Source organism: Oncorhynchus mykiss, chromosome 19 (genome assembly GCF_013265735.2).
Source record: "Oncorhynchus mykiss isolate Arlee chromosome 19, USDA_OmykA_1.1, whole genome shotgun sequence".
Classification (NCBI taxonomy): Eukaryota; Metazoa; Chordata; class Actinopteri; order Salmoniformes; family Salmonidae; genus Oncorhynchus; species Oncorhynchus mykiss.
The window spans coordinates 22,025,594-22,042,144 of record NC_048583.1 but is presented as its reverse complement, the minus strand read 5'-3'; the positions used below and the strand labels follow the sequence as shown (position 1 = coordinate 22,042,144).

Below are 16,551 nucleotides of genomic sequence, written 5' to 3'. Positions count from 1 at the left end.
TAGGTCATCAATTTTATTCTCCAAAGATTGCACGTTTGCTAGCAGAATAGAAGGAAGTGAGGGTTTATTCAATCGCCAACAAATTCTCAGAAGGCAGCCTTTTTCTCTGCCTCCTCTTCACGCAAATCACGGCGATCTGGGCCTATTCCCGAGAAAGCAGTATATCATTTGCGTTGGGCTCGTCAGACTCGTTAAAGGGAAGAAAAGGATTCTGCCAGTTCGTGGTGAGTAATCTCAGTCCTAATGTCAAGAAGTTATTTTCGGTCATAAAAGACGGTAGCAGCAAAATAAGTACAAAATAAGTATAAAAAAAATAAAAAAAAGTTACAAACAACGCAAATAAACGAACAAAAAACAATCGGTTGGGAACGCGTAGAATGTCAGCCTTCTTCTCCGGCTCCATTTTACATTTTGTTTGTGCGTATACGAAGTATTGACTCGTAGGTATGAATACTTATCTAAAATAGATTTCTGTATTTCATTTTCAGTACATTTGCATAGATCTCTAAAAACAAAAACATATTTAATACATTTTGGCTGTAACACTATGTAATAAGTCAAGAGGTATGAATACTTTCTGAAGGCACATGTTATATTTATGCCACTCTAGATATGTTGTTAGCTGCTATCACTATGAAAAATACAACTGTCCTGGAACGTAACTGCTTTCTACTGAGAGGAACCTCCTCCTTTAAAATCCAATGTTATGACTGTGTTCAGCAGGGTCTCTGCCAGGTCAGGGTAGAAGATGCTCCAGTCATATTAGCCTACTGGTCCTGGGGAATCACACAGTGAACACTTTCCCTGGCTTCCACAGCACACACAGGTAAGACCATACAGATACTCTGCTCAAATGGAGATTTCAATTGTATTTTCTGCCCTCAAGGTGTGTTAGACGACTTTTATGTTCTGTTTTCAGTTTGTATTTACAAAGTATCAAATCCAGAAAACAAAAAATCACTAGAAAATGTAGTGAATGTGTGTTATGTTATCAACACAATTTAATAGACCGAGTGCCTCTCACTCTTATAGACCACATGTCAATGGTTGTCCCTCCTCTCTCTAGGGGGTTGGAGCTGTCTAATCTCTTCCAGGTGAGACAGAGGCAGAAAGGTGCAGACCACGTGGACCTGTGGCTGACCAACACCCTCCACTTCCCCCTCACCGTCCAGGATGCCATCCTCTCCCCGGAGTCCCAGGGCTTACTCAAGGTAGGGGGGTGGTGGTCTTTTTTTGTAGTTGCGCTGAGTATATAATACAAATGTGGTTCCATGAATTCCGTTGAGATTGCAATGAAGTCGACCAGAAGGTCAACTCGATAGAAATGTCAAAGTTCAAAGCCCGAAAACTATGTGCAAAATTAGTTTGCCTTGTTTTTTTTAATACAGATTGGTACAGGCGCACAACTCTGCCTCTCAACATTTCACAGGCCTGGTTTCCCAAGTTGAAATCAGTCTCTAGTTAAAATATGAGAGAATGAGATCTGCGTAGTTACAGTTGAATGTCCTACTATCGGTATGTGCGTACTGACCGTCTGTCCTCCGTGTGTCAAGGTGGTCAACTTCAGCGGGGCAGTGTCAGTGCCCCAGGGTGGCTGCTGGCGGATCCTCTCCCTGCAGCTCCTCAACAGGAGCCTGCCCCTAAACCTACTCTCCACCCTCTCTCTGACCACTGGTTTGTGTCTGGCCCTGAAACTACCCCTCCACTTTCACTACACCCTAGCCAAGGTAATACTACCAATGACGCCAGTCTGCATTCACATTATGTACACTCCACACTGGCCAAGGTAACACTCCAAATGACTGTGCATACACACTCCTCCATACTCGATAGACCAGCATTTCTTAAGAAAGGAGTGCACGTTTTTGCCCTAGCACTGCATGCCTGATTCCATTAATCAAAAGATTGATGATGAGTTCATTTGTGTAATCAGGTGGGTAGTGCTAGGCCAAAAACAAAGATGTGCACCTCTTTGGGACTCCAGGACCAGGGCCGTGCCCACAAAGAGTAAGATCTAGGATCAGTTTGGCCCTTTAGGTCATAATGAACAAGATTATATGGACAGATCCTAGATCAGCACTCATACGCTGAGATGCCTTGTGGATATAGGCCACGGGCTGAGAAACACTGCCATAGACAATTGTCTATTACATACTACTACAGTCCTGAATAACCACACTTTACACTATTACTGTACATTGTTCTGATCTCTATACTAATGTTTAACATCTGCTCACTCACACCTTTGTTCTGATATAGTACAGTACAGTGTGTGTTTATATATATGTGTATACATACAGTGGGGCAAAAAAGTATTTAGTCAGCCACCAATTGTGCAAGTTCTCCCACTTAAAAAGATGAGGCCTGTAATTTTCATCATAGGTACACTTCAACTATGACAGACAAAATGAGAAAAAAAAATCCAGAAAATCACATTGTAGGATTTATAATTCATTTATTTGCAAATTATGGTGGAAAGTAAGTATTTGGCTACCTACAAACAAGCAAGATTTCTGGCTCTCACAGACCTGTAACTTCTTCTTTAAGAGGCTCCTCTGTCCTCCACTCGTTACCTGTATTAATGGCACCTGTTTGAACTTGTTATCAGTATAAAATACACCTGTCCACAACCTCAAACAGTCACACTCCAAACTCCACTATGGCCAAGACCAAAGAGCTGTCAAAGGACACCAGAAACAAAATTGTAGACCTGCACCAGGCTGGGAAGACTGAATCTGCAATAGGTAAGCAGCTTGGTTTGAAGAAATCAACTGTGGGAGCAATTATTAGGAAATGGAAGACATACAAGACCACTGATAATCTCCCTCGATCTGGGGCTCCACGCAAGATCTCACCCCGTGGGGTCAAAATGATCACAAGAACGGTGAGCAAAAATCCCAGAACCACACGGGGGGACCTAGTGAATGACCTGCAGAGAGCTGGGACCAAAGTAACAAAGCCTACCATCAGTAACACACTACGCCGCCAGGGACTCAAATCCTGCAGTGCCAGACGTGTCCCCCTGCTTAAGCCAGTACATGTCCAGGCCCGTCTGAAGTTTGCTAGAGAGCATTTGGATGATCCAGAAGAAGATTGGGAGAATGTCATATGGTCAAAAGAAACCAAAATATAACTTTTTGGTAAAAACTCAACTCGTCGTGTTTGGAGGACAAAGAAGAGTTGCATCCAAAGAACACCATACCTACTGTGAAGCATGGCGGTGGAAACATCATGCTTTGGGGCTGTTTTTCTGCAAAGGGACCAGGACGACTGATCCGTGTAAAGGAAATAATTAATGGGGCCATGTATCGTGAGATTTTGAGTGAAAAACTGCAAGTGCATTGAAGATGAAACGTGGCTGGGTCTTTCAGCATGACAACGATCCCAAACACACCGCCCGGGCAACGAAGGAGTGGCTTTGTAAGAAGTTTTTCAAGGTCCTGGAGTGGCCTAGCCAGTCTCCAGATCTCAACCCCATAGAAAATCTTTGGAGGGAGTTGAAAGTCCGTGTTGCCCAGCAACAGCCCAAAACATCACTGCTCTAGAGAAGATCTGCATGGAGGAATGGGCCAAAATACCAGCAACAGTGTGTGAAAACCTTGTGAAGACTTACAGAAAACATTTGACCTCTTTTTAAAAATGTATTTATTTATTTATTTGACCTTTATTTAACCAGGTAGGCTAGTTGAGAACAAGTTCTCATTTGCAACTGCGACCTGGCCAAGATAAAGCATAGCAGTGTGAACAGACCACACAGAGTTACACATGGAGTAAACAATTAACAAGTCAATAACACAGTAGAAAAAAGAGAGAGTCTATATACATTGTGTGCAAAAGGCATGAGGAGTTAGGCGAATAATTACAATTTTGCAGATTAACACTGGAGTGATAAATGATCAGATGGTCATGTACAGGTAGAGATATTGGTGTGCAAAAGAGCAGAAAAGTAAATTAATATAAACAGTATGGGGAGGAGGTAGGTAAAATTGGGTGGGCTATTTACCGATAGACTATGTACAACTGCAGCAATCGGTTAGCTGCTCAGATAGCAGATGTTTGAGGTTGGTGAGGGAGATAAGTCTCCAACTTCAGCGATTTTTGCAATTCGTTCCAGTCACAGGCAGCAGAGAACTGGAACGAAAGGTGGCCAAATTAGGTGTTGGCTTTAGGGATGATCAGTGAGATATACCTGCTGGAACGAGTGCTACGGGTGGCTGTTGCCATCGTGACCAGTGAACTGAGATAAGGCAGAGCTTTACCTAGCATGGACTTGTAGATGACCTGGAGCCAGTGGGTCTGGCGACGAATATGTAGCGAGGGCCAGCCGACTAGAGCATACAGGTCGCAGTGGTGGGTGGTATAAGGTGCTTTAGTAACAAAACGGATGGCACTGTGATAAACTGCATCCAGTTTGGTGAGTAGAGTATTGGAAGCTATTTTGTAGATGACGTCGCCGAAGTCGAGGATCGGTAGGATAGTCAGTTTTACTAGGGTAAGTTTGGCGGCGTGAGTGAAGGAGGCTTTGTTGCGGAATAGAAAGCCGACTCTAGATTTGATTTTAGATTGGAGATGTTTGATATGAGTCTGGAAGGAGAGTTTACAGTCTAGCCAGACACCTAGGTACTTATAGATGTCCACATATTCTAGGTCGGAACCATCCAGGGTGGTGATGCTAGTCGGGCGTGCGGGTGCAGGCAGCGAATGGTTGAAAAGCATGCATTTGGTTTTACTAGCGTTTAAGAGCAGTTGGAGGCCACGGAAGGAGTGTTGTTTGGCATTGAAGCTTGTCTGTCATTGCAAACAAAGGGTATATAACAAAGTATTGAGAAACTTTTGTTATTGACCAAATAGTTATTTTACACCATAATTTGCAAATAAATTCATTAAAAATCCTACAATGTGATTTTCTGGATTTTTTTCTCATTTTGTCTGTCATAGTTGAGTGTACCTATGGTGAAAATTACAGGCCTCTCTCATCTTTTTAAGTGGGAGAACTTGCACAATTGGTGGCTGACTAAATACTTTTTAGCCCAACTGTATGTGTATACAGTGCATTCGGCGAGTATTCAGACCCCTTCACTTTTTCCAAATATTGTTACGTTACAGCCTTATTCTAAAATTGAGATGTTTCTACAACTTGATTGGAGTCCACCTGTGGTAAATTCAATCCATTGGACATGATTTGGAAAGGCCCACACCTGTCTATGTAAGGTCCCACAGTTAAAAGTGCATGTCAAAGCAAAAACCTAGCCATGGAGTCGAAGGAATTGTCTGTAGAGCTCCGAGACAGGATTGTGTCGAGGCACAGATCTGGGGACAGGTACCAAAAGGTCCCCAAGAATACAGTGGCCTCCATCATTCTTAATTGGAAGAAGTTTTGAACCAACAAGACTCTTCCTAGAGCTTGCCGCCCGCCTGAGCAATCGGGGGCGAAGTGCCTTGGTCAGGGAGGTGACCAAGAACCCCCGATGGTCACTCTGACAGAGGTCCAGTTCCTCTGAAGATGGGAGAACCTTCCAGAAGGACAACCATCTCTGCAGCACTCTACCAATCAGGCCTTTTATGGTAGAGTGGCCAGACTGAAGCCACTCCGCTTGCAGTTTGCACAAAGACACCTAAAGGAGTCTCAGACCATGAGAAACAAGATTCCCTGGTCTGATGAAACCAAGATTGAACTCTTTGTCCTCAATGCCAAGCGTCACGTCTGGAGAAATGGTGGTGGCAGCATCATGCTGTGGGTATGTTTTTCAGCGGCAGGGACTGGGAGACTAGTCAGGATTGAGGGGAAGATGAACGGAACAAAGTACAGAGAGTTCCTTGATGAAAACCTGCTCCAGAGCGCTCAGGACCTCAGACTGCGGTGAAGATTCACCTTCCAACAGGACAACGACCCTAAGCACACAGCCAAGACGACGCAGGATAATCTTCGGGACAAGTCTCTAAATGTCCTTGAGTGGCCCAGCCAGAGCCCGGTCTTGAACCCGATCGAACATCTTTGACCTGAAAATAGCTGTGCAGGGACGCTTCTGCTTGTAGCGTCATACCCAAGAAAATTCAAGGCTGTAATCGCTGCCAAAGGTGCTTCAACAAAGTACTGAGTAAAGGGTCTGAATACTTATGTAAATGTGATATTTCATTATTAAAACAATTATACATTTGCAAAAATTTCTAAAAACCTGTTTTTCTTTGTTATTATGCAGTAGTATGTGTAGTTTGAGGGGGAAAAAAACAATTAAATACATTTTAGAATAAGGCTCCGTAACAAAATGTGGAAAAAGTCAAGGGGTCTTTCCAAAAGCTGTGTGTGTGTGTGTCTTGATAGATAGATAGATAGATAGATAGATAGATACACTTTTATTAGAATACTCTTCCTGCACATCCACTCCACTCTGTAGAGGGAATCTCTCTCTTCAAGCTGACACAGTCAAACTACATTATATTGATATGACATTCTTCCAGCCAAAAATAACTGGGAGTGTGTTTGTGTGTTCCCTCTCCAGCAGGGTAATGTTGTGTTTGAAGCGGAGGGGGAGTATGCCCGACCATGTCCTCTCAGACTGTCAGAATCAGGTGAGACGTGCGCACTCGCTTGTGGCGTGCATGCATGAGTCATTGGTCTCTGCTGTGTTTGACTGATATGTGTGCGGGTGTGTGGTCCACTCAGGCTGTGTTGTATGGGTGTTTCCAGGTCGTGTCCAGTGGCAGCGCTCTCTCCTCCCAGACTCCTCCTCCTGGATGCTGGACAGCAGACTGGCCTCGGAGCTCTGCGCTCGCTGGCAAATCCGCAAAGACCAGCTGCCCTGCAGGTGAGACACACGATTGTTCACTTCACTCCTTTACTCTATGTCTAGTCACTCCTACACATACACACACGTATTAGGGTGAGTGGGCCACATACACACCATTTTTCACTTCACTCAGTCACTTATACATTATCTAAACACTCTAACACATATCACTTATAATGACGTTGGGCCACACACAATACACTTACAGTTCGTATTTTCTTCTGTTCGCTGAAGGTGGCCCAGACTACCAGCGGAGACCTCGTCCCCTCTAGACTTTGGTGCTGTCCCTGTCAATGAAAGCAAGGTAACCCAAACATGTTTTTGTCACACACTAATAGGTGAATAGCTCTGTGGTACACAAAGTCAACAATTCACCTGCAGCAGTTTGAAGACTTCTGATATTTGTAATAAAATACAAAAAATGTAGCTCTACAATCTGCACTTTTAACATCAGTATGCTTTTCCATTACGCTGTCTGTGTAATGCAATGTCTTGTTTATGTTATATGTCAGCTGTGAGCCATGGAAACCAAATGTCAATGCACAATACATATTTTGAACTTTTCCCCCAGGTTAAGCTGCTGACTCTGAAAAACCCCTCCTCCTCTGTGGTCTATGTGGAAATCAGAGCCCTCTCCCTGTACCCGGCCCCCCTGGAAGCCCTTGACCTCCTCACCAAATGGTACAAACCCAAGAACACCTTCCCTCACCATTAGTTGCACAGGAGATGCATTCCCTTGGGTGTGTTTCAATAGTTTATTGTGGCTTCCTGTCCTCGTCTCCTTTCCTTCATCTGCACTGAAGTGAAACAACTGGACCATATTGCTTTCACCCATCCTACGCGTTTTGAGATCAGCGCAGATGAAAGGAATGGAAAGTCACTTCAGACTATAGTAACAAATTCCTTCACTTTAGTTTCCCACTCCTTAAAGGGACAGTTCACACAAACAATAGTTGATTTTAGACAGAACTGCCCCTTTAACATTGCCGATTCGTACCAGTTAGTTCTGAGCGTCCCTTGTAGGTGTTATTGATGAGGCGTCTCACTGTTTGGCCACTTACTCTCTCACCTGTTTCTCCAGGTTCAACATCAGCCCCCTCTCTGTCAATATCAGCACTACGGAGTTCACTCTGCTGCCTGCAGAGCACAAGGTAAGGATGGTGTGCATTCTGGGAAATGTAGTTTGTTGTCTGTTCCACTGTCTGACTATGGGACTTGGGCTGCTCTAATGTATTAGGTGTAGGGTAGGGATGGGGGGGGGGGCAAAAATCGATACAGTTGAGTATAGAGATATTATTTTTGCTGATTTTATATATAAATTGCTAGGTACTGTGGTTCTTCCTTTAAAAGTTGCATCATACTGCAGCACACCTTGCAGGCTGCTGCATAATTCTATGGCACTTTATTTAAGTGTCAGCCATTGTTGCCATTAATGCAAGTTAGTCCTAGTTTGACCACCGTCTTTGAGAAGCATTTGACAGTTTTTGATATGGGTTGTACTAGAGAACCTTTTTTTTGTAAGAACATAGTATATGGGATTGATTTGAAGAAATGTAGCTTAATTAATTAGATTAATTTTATGGTGTTTCTATTCCAAGAAAAACGAAACCCTCAGGGTTTCCATTAGGAAAATATACCCGTGGTTGTGGAGCTGGGGGGGAAGTGCAACTAAAATGTAGTTGAGATGTACTGTACAGTAGTTGAAATAAACATCTGCATTTTGAAAGTCTTCTATATCGTTATTTTATTAACGAAAGCATAAAGATGTTCATGAACAGATACTGTGTAAAACTTTATAGTACTTAAGTTGGGGGGATTTTCACACCTACAGTAGCCGCGCTATTAAACTAATAGTTGGATAACAGATCGGCTCTCTGAAATAATTAACACGCGTTAATGTGTGTGTGTTTCGATCCTCTCTCTCTCGCTCTCTCTCTCTCACACACACTTGCCGTCTTGACCTCTGAATGCTCGGCTATGAAAAGGCAACTGACATTTACTCCTAAGGTGCTGACCGGTTGCACCCTCTATCACCACTGATAATATTATTTACAGAAGTGAAGGACAGCTGGAGGCATTTTGTTTTTCACAAGCGTAGCAGGCTGTGAATTCTGCAAACAAGCCAAACTAACTAAGAAATACATTTTGCTGGTTGCCATGGTGAATAATCCAATAATAATTGGTTGGACACATAAAAGGAAACATCAAAGAGTTTTCCCGGAATCTCTAAATGAAAATATTGGCAGATCAATACAGATCAATAAATTACAGTAGTAGATCAAATAAAATTTAGAGGATTCTAAATTAATATCTAAGGGACTTTTATACAATTATAATGCAGGGCTAATAATAAATGAATACATTTATAGGGGTTAATGCCTTTTTTTGGTTGGGGCAAATCTGGTTTTAGAGTGCGTAAACATCGAATACATTGCAAGTTTGCCCAATTTGGCCTTTAGGCTACACTTTACAATAGGACTCAACTCTGACTGACCGCAACATTTACAGTAGTACAAATATATTATTGAGTTCGATTTTTTTTTTTTAATAATGTTTTAAAATGCATATGTTTATTAAGTAGTCTTGCTTGTCTCGAAACCGTGCTGAAATAGTTGACCACACGCGGGTAGGTTATTGCTTCAAATCCTATTGTAACAATTGGATGACTTTGGGTGTTCCAATAAGCAACAATTGTTTGCCTTCATTAGACTACTTTATTCTTAAAAGAACTCCAGCACAGAGAAGAGAAAGCAGACTTAAATAATTCAACAATAAAGCGATTGAATCACAGTATCGAATTGCAATACATATAGAGTCGTGATACATATACAGTGCATTTGGAAACTATTCAGACCCCGTAACTTTTTCCACATTTTGTTACATTACAGCCTTTATTCTAAACTTGATTAAATCTATTTTTTCCCTCGTCAATCTACACACAATACGCCATAATGACAAAGCAAAAACAGTTTTAAAAAAAAATGTTAGCAACAAAAAAAAACGACCACATTTACTGAAGTATTCAGACCCTTTACTTAGTACTTTATTGAAGCACCTTTGGCAACGATTACAGCATCAAGTCTTCTTGGGTATGACTCTACAAGCTTGGCACACCTGTATTTGGGGATTTACTCCCATTCTTTTCTGCAGACCCTCACAAGCTCTTTGCTGCACAGCTATTTTCAGGTCTCTCCAGAGTAGAGGTCGACCGACTATGATTTTTCAACGGCGATACCGATTATTGGAGGACAAAAAAAAGCAGATACCGATTAATCTGCCTATTTTTATATATATTTGCAATAATGACAATTACAGCAATACTGAATGAACAATGAACCCTTTTATTTTAACTCAATATAATACATAAATAAAATCTAGTTAGTCTCAAATAAATAATGAAACATGTTCATTTTGGTTTAAATGGAGGAGAAAGTAAAAGTGCAATATGTGCCACGTAAAAAAAAAGCTAGCGTTTAAGTTCCTTGCTCAGAACATGAGAACATATGAAAGCTGGTGGTTCAATATTCCCAGTTCTTAAATAGTCCCAGTGTAGAAGTTTTAGGTTGTAGTTATTATAGGAATTATGACGTGTCGACTATTTCTTTCTATACCATTTCTATTTCATATACCTTTGACTATTGGATGTTCTTATAGCCATTTTAGTATTGCCAGCCTTATCTTGGGAGTTGATAGGCTTGGAGTCATAAACAGCGCTGTGCTTCAAGCAAATGCAGTAAAGGGCTGTTTGAATGAATGCTTACGAGCCTGCTGCTGTCTACCACTGCTCAGTTAGACTGCTCTATCAAATATCAAATCAGGGGCCTCCCGGGTGGCGCAGTGGTCTAGCTGTGCCACCAGAGATTCTGGGTTCGAGCCCAGGCTCTGCCCCAGCCGGCCGCAACCGGGAGGCCCATGGGGCGGCGCACAATTGGCCCAACATCGTCCGGGTTAGGGAGGGTTTGACCGGCAGGGATATCCTTGTCGCATCGCGCACTAGTTACTCCTGTGGCGGGCTGGGCGCAGTGCACGCTGACCAGGTCATTGGTGCGGCTGGCTTCCGGGTTGGATGTGCGTTGTGTCAAGAAGCAGTGCGCCTTGGTTGGGTAGTGTTTTGGAGGACGCATGTGTTTTGGAGACACCTTCGCCTCTCCCGAGTCCGTACAGGAGTTGCAGCGATGAGACAAGACAGTAAACTACTACTAATTGGATACCACAAAATTGGGGTGAAAAAGGGGTGAAATTATTATTATTTTTAAATAATAATAAATATCATTAATATGGTCAAATCCGGAACCTATCATTTCGAAAACAAAACGTTTATTCTTTCAGTGAAATGCAGAACCATTTCGTATTTTGTCGAGCGGGTGGCAACCCTAACTCTAAATATTGCTGTTACATTGCACAACCTTCAATGTTATGTCATAATCATGTACAATTCTGGCAAATTAATTACCATCTTTGTTAGGAAGAAATACAGTTCTCAACGAGCCAGGCGGCCCAAACTGTTGCATAAACCCTGACTCTGCTTGCACTGAACGCAAGAGAAGTGACACAATTTCCCTACTTAATATTGCCTGCTAACATGAATTTATTTTAACTAAATACGCAGGTTAAAAAAAAGATACTTCTGTGTATTGATTTTAAGAGAGGCATTGATGTTTATGGTTAGGTACCTTTGTGCAGCGAATGTGCTTTTGTTAAATCATCACCCGTTTGGCAAAGTTGAAGTAGGCTGTGATTCGATGATAAATTAACAGGAACCGCATTGAATATATGCAACGCAGGACAAGCTAGTTAACCTAGTAATATCATCAACCATGTGTAGATAACTAGTGATTATGTGAAGATTGATTGTTTTTCTAAGATAAGTTTAATGCTAGCTAGCAACTTACCTTGGCTTATTGCAGCCACAAGGTCCTTTTGACGCTGCACTCGCGTAACAGGTGGTCAGCCTGCCACTCAGTTTCCTCATGGATTGCAATGTAGTCAGCCATAATCAGAGTCCATAAAGGCCGATTACCGATTGTTATGAAAACTTGAAATCGGCCCTGATTAATTGTCCATGCCAGAGATGCCACCTCTACTCCAGAGATGTTCGATCAGGTTCACATCCGGGTTCTGGCTGGCCCACTCAAGGACATTCAGAGACTTGTACCGAAGCCACTTGTCTTGGCTGTGTGCTTACGGTCGTTGTCCTGTTGGAAGGTGAACCTTTGCCCCAGTCTGAGGTCCTGACCGCTCTGGAGCAGCTTTTCATCAAGGATCTCTCTGCACTTTGCTCCGTTCTTGTGTCTCTCAATCCTGTCTAGTCTCCCAGTCTCTGCCGCTGAAAAACATCGCCACAGCATGATGCTGCCACCACCATGCTTCACCGTACAGTTGTTGCTCAATTAAAAGTTTTGAGATTATGCCGCGGACTTAGATCATTTATGGTTTAGTACGTTACCCTGCGTCACTGCTCCAGACCACCGCAAGAGGGAGTTAGAGCACTGATTATGCTTTTGGGTCTCAATGCGCTAAATGTGTGTCTACCTGACAATGAATAGGTGATATAAACCAAAAATAAACTGATAATTGTGCACAACATCAAAATTTAATTTCAGTGAGCTGAATGATGAGGATGAAGAAGGTGATTGAATGTATAACAATAGTGTAAGAATGGCTGTTTCTCTGTCCTGCATGCACACCTGAAAAAAATACACATTTTTATGTTTCTACTTGGTCAGAAGAAGCTGTACTGTAGCATATTACCTACTAAAACTGTTGTTACACTAAGGTTTTTAATGTAAGAGAAACCAACATTTTCAATTATATTCCACGATATTCTGCAGATATCATGGCGGCTTCTATCTTCAATATGCTTTATTATCTCAATGTTTAAAATGCGTGTGGGGGACCTCATGCAACCGCAAAATGTCTGATAAAGCCTATACTGTACAGTATTTCTTCATCAACACCTTTATGCTTTCGTTAATAAAAAATGATAAACATCTATTATTTTGAAAGAGTATTTTTATTTCGTTATGGATCCATAACTAATTACTTTGGGAACAGCTAAATAGTTGGGAAAAGATTTTCGATGTACCATTCCATGGCATATGGTTTATGAATTGACACACAATTTTCGGTTCCTCCTGAAAGCCCTAATCTGCTCACTTAAATGAATAGAGATCCTGGTCATGGTGCTATTAGCAGGACAATAGACACTTCAACCTTTACAAAAGGATCGTTGCAACTCCCGTACAGTCCTCAACTGGCAGCTTCATTAATAGTACCCACAAAACACCATTCTCAACATCAACAGTGAAGAGGTGACTTCGGGATGCTGGCTTTCTCGGCAGAGTTGCAAAGAAAAAGCTGTATCTCAGACTGGCCAATAAAAATAAAAGATTCGGATGGGTCCCGGAGTCACCTCTTCACTGTTGACGTTGAGACTGGTGTTTTGCGGGTACTATTTAATGAAGCTGCCAGATGAGGACTTGTGAGGTGTCTCTTTTTCAAACTAGACACTCTAATGTACTTGTCCTCTTGCTCAGTTGTGCACCGGGGCCTCTGGGTGCAACCGGTCAGCACCTTAGGGGTAAATGCCAGTTGACTTTTTATAGTCAAGCATTCAGAGGTCAAGACAGCGTGTATGTGTGTGTGTGAGAGAGAGAGAATCGAAACACGCACAGTAACGTGGAATATAGCAATAAGAATGTCCGTTTAATATTTTTTTTTTTATTTAAACTTTATTTAACCAGGATAATTTGCAGATCACCTCCTATTACCCTTCTCAGAGTTTTAAGAATTGTGTGTGTTCCATTATTTGTGGCATTTAAAGCATATTGAAGAAAGAAGCAATAGGATTTGAAGCAATAACCTACCCGCATGTGGTCAACTATTTCAGCACCGTTTTGCTCTGCGACAAGCATGGGGGCTGATCTTGATAATTCAATTAGATTTTTATTTTCACTGAATCTCCGTTTGTGTATTGGTTAGACTACAATTAGGGTGTGGGAATATTAGGATTATTTTGCTCTTAGTACTGTAGCCTACGACTGGTCACTTTGTACAGCACCATTTTTCCTAACGGAAACACTGAGGATTTTGTTTTTCTTGGAATAGAAACACCATAATATTAAGCAAATTAATTAAGCAAAATTTCTTAAAATCAGTCTCATATACTATGTTATTACTTAAATTCTCTAGTACAGCCAAACTAGCATTAATGGCAACAATTGCTGATACTTAAAATAACGTGCCCTAGAATTCCAAGGTGTGCTGCAGTACGGCGCAACTTTTACAGGAAGAACCTCTGTAGGCATGGTGCCAGGTTTCCCCCAGATGTGATTCTTGGCATTCAGTTTCATCAGACCAGAGAAACTCCAAGTGAGCTATAATGTGCCTTTTCCTGAAGAATGGCTTCCGTCTGGCCACTCCTACCATAAAGGCCTGATTTGGTGGATTGCTGCAGAGATGGTTGTCCTTCTGGAAGGTTCTCCCATCGCCACAGTGGAACTCTGGAGCTCTTTCAGAGTGACCATCGGGCTCTTCTCCCCCAATTGCTCAGTTTGGGCGGGCGGCCAGCTCTAGGAAGGGTCTTGGTGGTTCCATACCTCCATTTAAGAATGATGGAGGCCACTGTGTTCTTGTGGACTTTCAATGCTGCAGAAATGTTTTGATACCCTTCCCTAGACCTGTGCCTCAACGCAATCCTGTCTCGGAGCTCTACGGACAAAACCTCTGCTTGGTTTTTGCTCTGACATGCACTGTCAACTGTGGGACCTTAGACAGGTGTGTGCCTTTCCAAATCATGTCCAATCAATTGAATTTACCACAGGTGACCTCCAATCAAGTTGTAGAAACATCTCAAGGGATTATCAATGGAAATGTATGGAAATGTTTAAAAAAAGGATATTTGCAAACATTTCTAAAACCTGTTTTTGCGTTATGGGGTATTGTGTGTAGATTGATGAGAAAAAAAAGAATTGTATCCATTTTAAATTAAGGCTGTGACGTAACAAAATGTGGAGAAAGGGAAAGGGTCTGAATACATTCCGAATGCACTGTACAGTATTGTGTATCCTGATAATATTGTGTTGTGAGGTCCCTGGCAATTCCAAGCCCTAGTGTGATGTTGCCCCTAGATGCAGATCTTGGGTCAGTTTTGCATTTCCCCCATTAATGGTTAAGGTTAGGACTGGCGGAGGGGAAGCTGATCCTAGATTTGTACCTAGGGGAAACTTCACCCCACCCCATTACAATGAAATTATAGGAAATGTTTGCTGCTCCCAAGTGTGGTATTTTATGGACCTATATTGGATCGCTAGCTAAGTCACCAGCCTTGCGGCAAACATTGAGCGGACATTTCCTGTCTTTTTATCGCACTATTCTTTGGTCCTAATTGCATTTTGATGCATGTGTTTTAGTAATTCCTTTCTTTTGACACTCCAGCTCAGATTTGTTCAATACACTCCTAGGGAATCCAGGTTAGTCCTGGGCTAGCACAAATATGGGAACCCCCTGGGGGTCCCCCCTCAGGAATGGATTGAGATACCCTGCTCTAGTTATGGGAAACCAATGCGGTCTTCAATCATTGGCCTCTCACCTGGTGTCCCAGGTCTGAATCGGTCCATGATAAGTAGAGAATGAAAGCCTTGCGTCTCAGCCCTTTAAGATCAAAATGAATAAGGTTTCATGGACAGGCAAGACCTGATCCTAAATCAGCACTCCTACTCTTGATATGCCTGATACAGACAAACCCAGAAGTTTTTCAGCTGTCCAGGAGACTGCAGTTGAATAATACTTGCTATATAAAGTGTGCTATGCAGTGATATATTAACCATTTCCACTAACCCTCGCCCTCTGTGTTGTCTGCAGGAGGGTGAGGGAGTCCTGCGTCTCCTCCTCCAGCCGTGGGAGAGCAGGGAGGTGGCCGTGGTGTTCACCCCCTCTGAACACAAACCCACCACCACCATCCTACTCATCAGGTACACTATAATTGTCACCTCTACATTATGACACGTTTAGAAATAGTCTTCTGATATTCATATTTCATATGAACTAACAAAGACAAAATGGCCACATAAACAGTACTGTGAATAATTCCCCCCAATTTTTGCACACTGGTACCAGTAGTTGCAGTCTTTCGTGCATGCACGATTTTGATATGAGCACTGATATTACAGTAGTTATTTGCAGTACTATGCGAACATAGATTTGTAGTTGATGTTTTTCCACATTTGTGGTTGTTTTGGGCAATAATGTAGCCAAACTAGATGGCACCAGGTATTTTAATGACATTTGACAGATTTGAGTATGGTGCCATGTGCTGTGTGTCTGGTTTTGGTGAATCACAGCATTGGTGACTGTCTAGTGTTGAGTTGCCATTCTGTTCAAGTCTTGTCTGTCACTCTGCTTTTGGAGCGTGAGGAACAGGAAGTCGGGGAGCTGAGTCTTGAGCCCGTCTGACTCTCTTTCTCCTTTTTTCTTTCTCTCTTCCTTGGTGTCTCTTTGTCTCAGGAACAACCTGACAGTGTTTGACATGGTGACGGTGCGGGGCCATGGGTCCAAGGAGCTGCTGAGAGTGGGTGGCAAGCTGCCGGGCCCCGGGGCCTCATTACGCTTCAATGTCCCTCAGTCCACCCTCATGGAATGCCGAGACGGTGAGCCAACCACTCGGTTCATTTTATATTTGTAATTTATCCACCTTTCTCTCATTGAGAGAAAATCTAGTTTGTGCTCCTAGTGGCAATAACAACAACCAGTGTGTTACTCCACA

The 16,551-nt window shown here is 42.4% G+C and overlaps 1 protein-coding gene across 7 annotated transcripts in view; it reads left to right on the top strand.

The window, feature by feature from the left end:
- LOC110497508 (transmembrane protein 131-like) overlaps nucleotides 1-16,551 on the top strand; it is a 112,689-nt gene that overhangs the window by 78,867 nt on the left and 17,271 nt on the right. For 6 of the 7 annotated variants that reach the window (XM_036954447.1, XM_036954446.1, XM_036954444.1 and 3 more), the window contains 10 exons: nucleotides 721-826; nucleotides 1,067-1,211; nucleotides 1,554-1,727; nucleotides 6,501-6,570; nucleotides 6,689-6,806; nucleotides 7,023-7,092; nucleotides 7,360-7,469; nucleotides 7,870-7,939; nucleotides 15,651-15,760; nucleotides 16,293-16,435. In XM_036954447.1, coding sequence (XP_036810342.1) covers nucleotides 721-826; nucleotides 1,067-1,211; nucleotides 1,554-1,727; nucleotides 6,501-6,570; nucleotides 6,689-6,806; nucleotides 7,023-7,092; nucleotides 7,360-7,469; nucleotides 7,870-7,939; nucleotides 15,651-15,760; nucleotides 16,293-16,435 — 1,116 coding nt within the window. The remainder of the gene's footprint in view (nucleotides 1-720; nucleotides 827-1,066; nucleotides 1,212-1,553; nucleotides 1,728-6,500; nucleotides 6,571-6,688; nucleotides 6,807-7,022; nucleotides 7,093-7,359; nucleotides 7,470-7,869; nucleotides 7,940-15,650; nucleotides 15,761-16,292; nucleotides 16,436-16,551) is intronic. The other variant, XM_036954445.1, reaches the window with a different exon arrangement.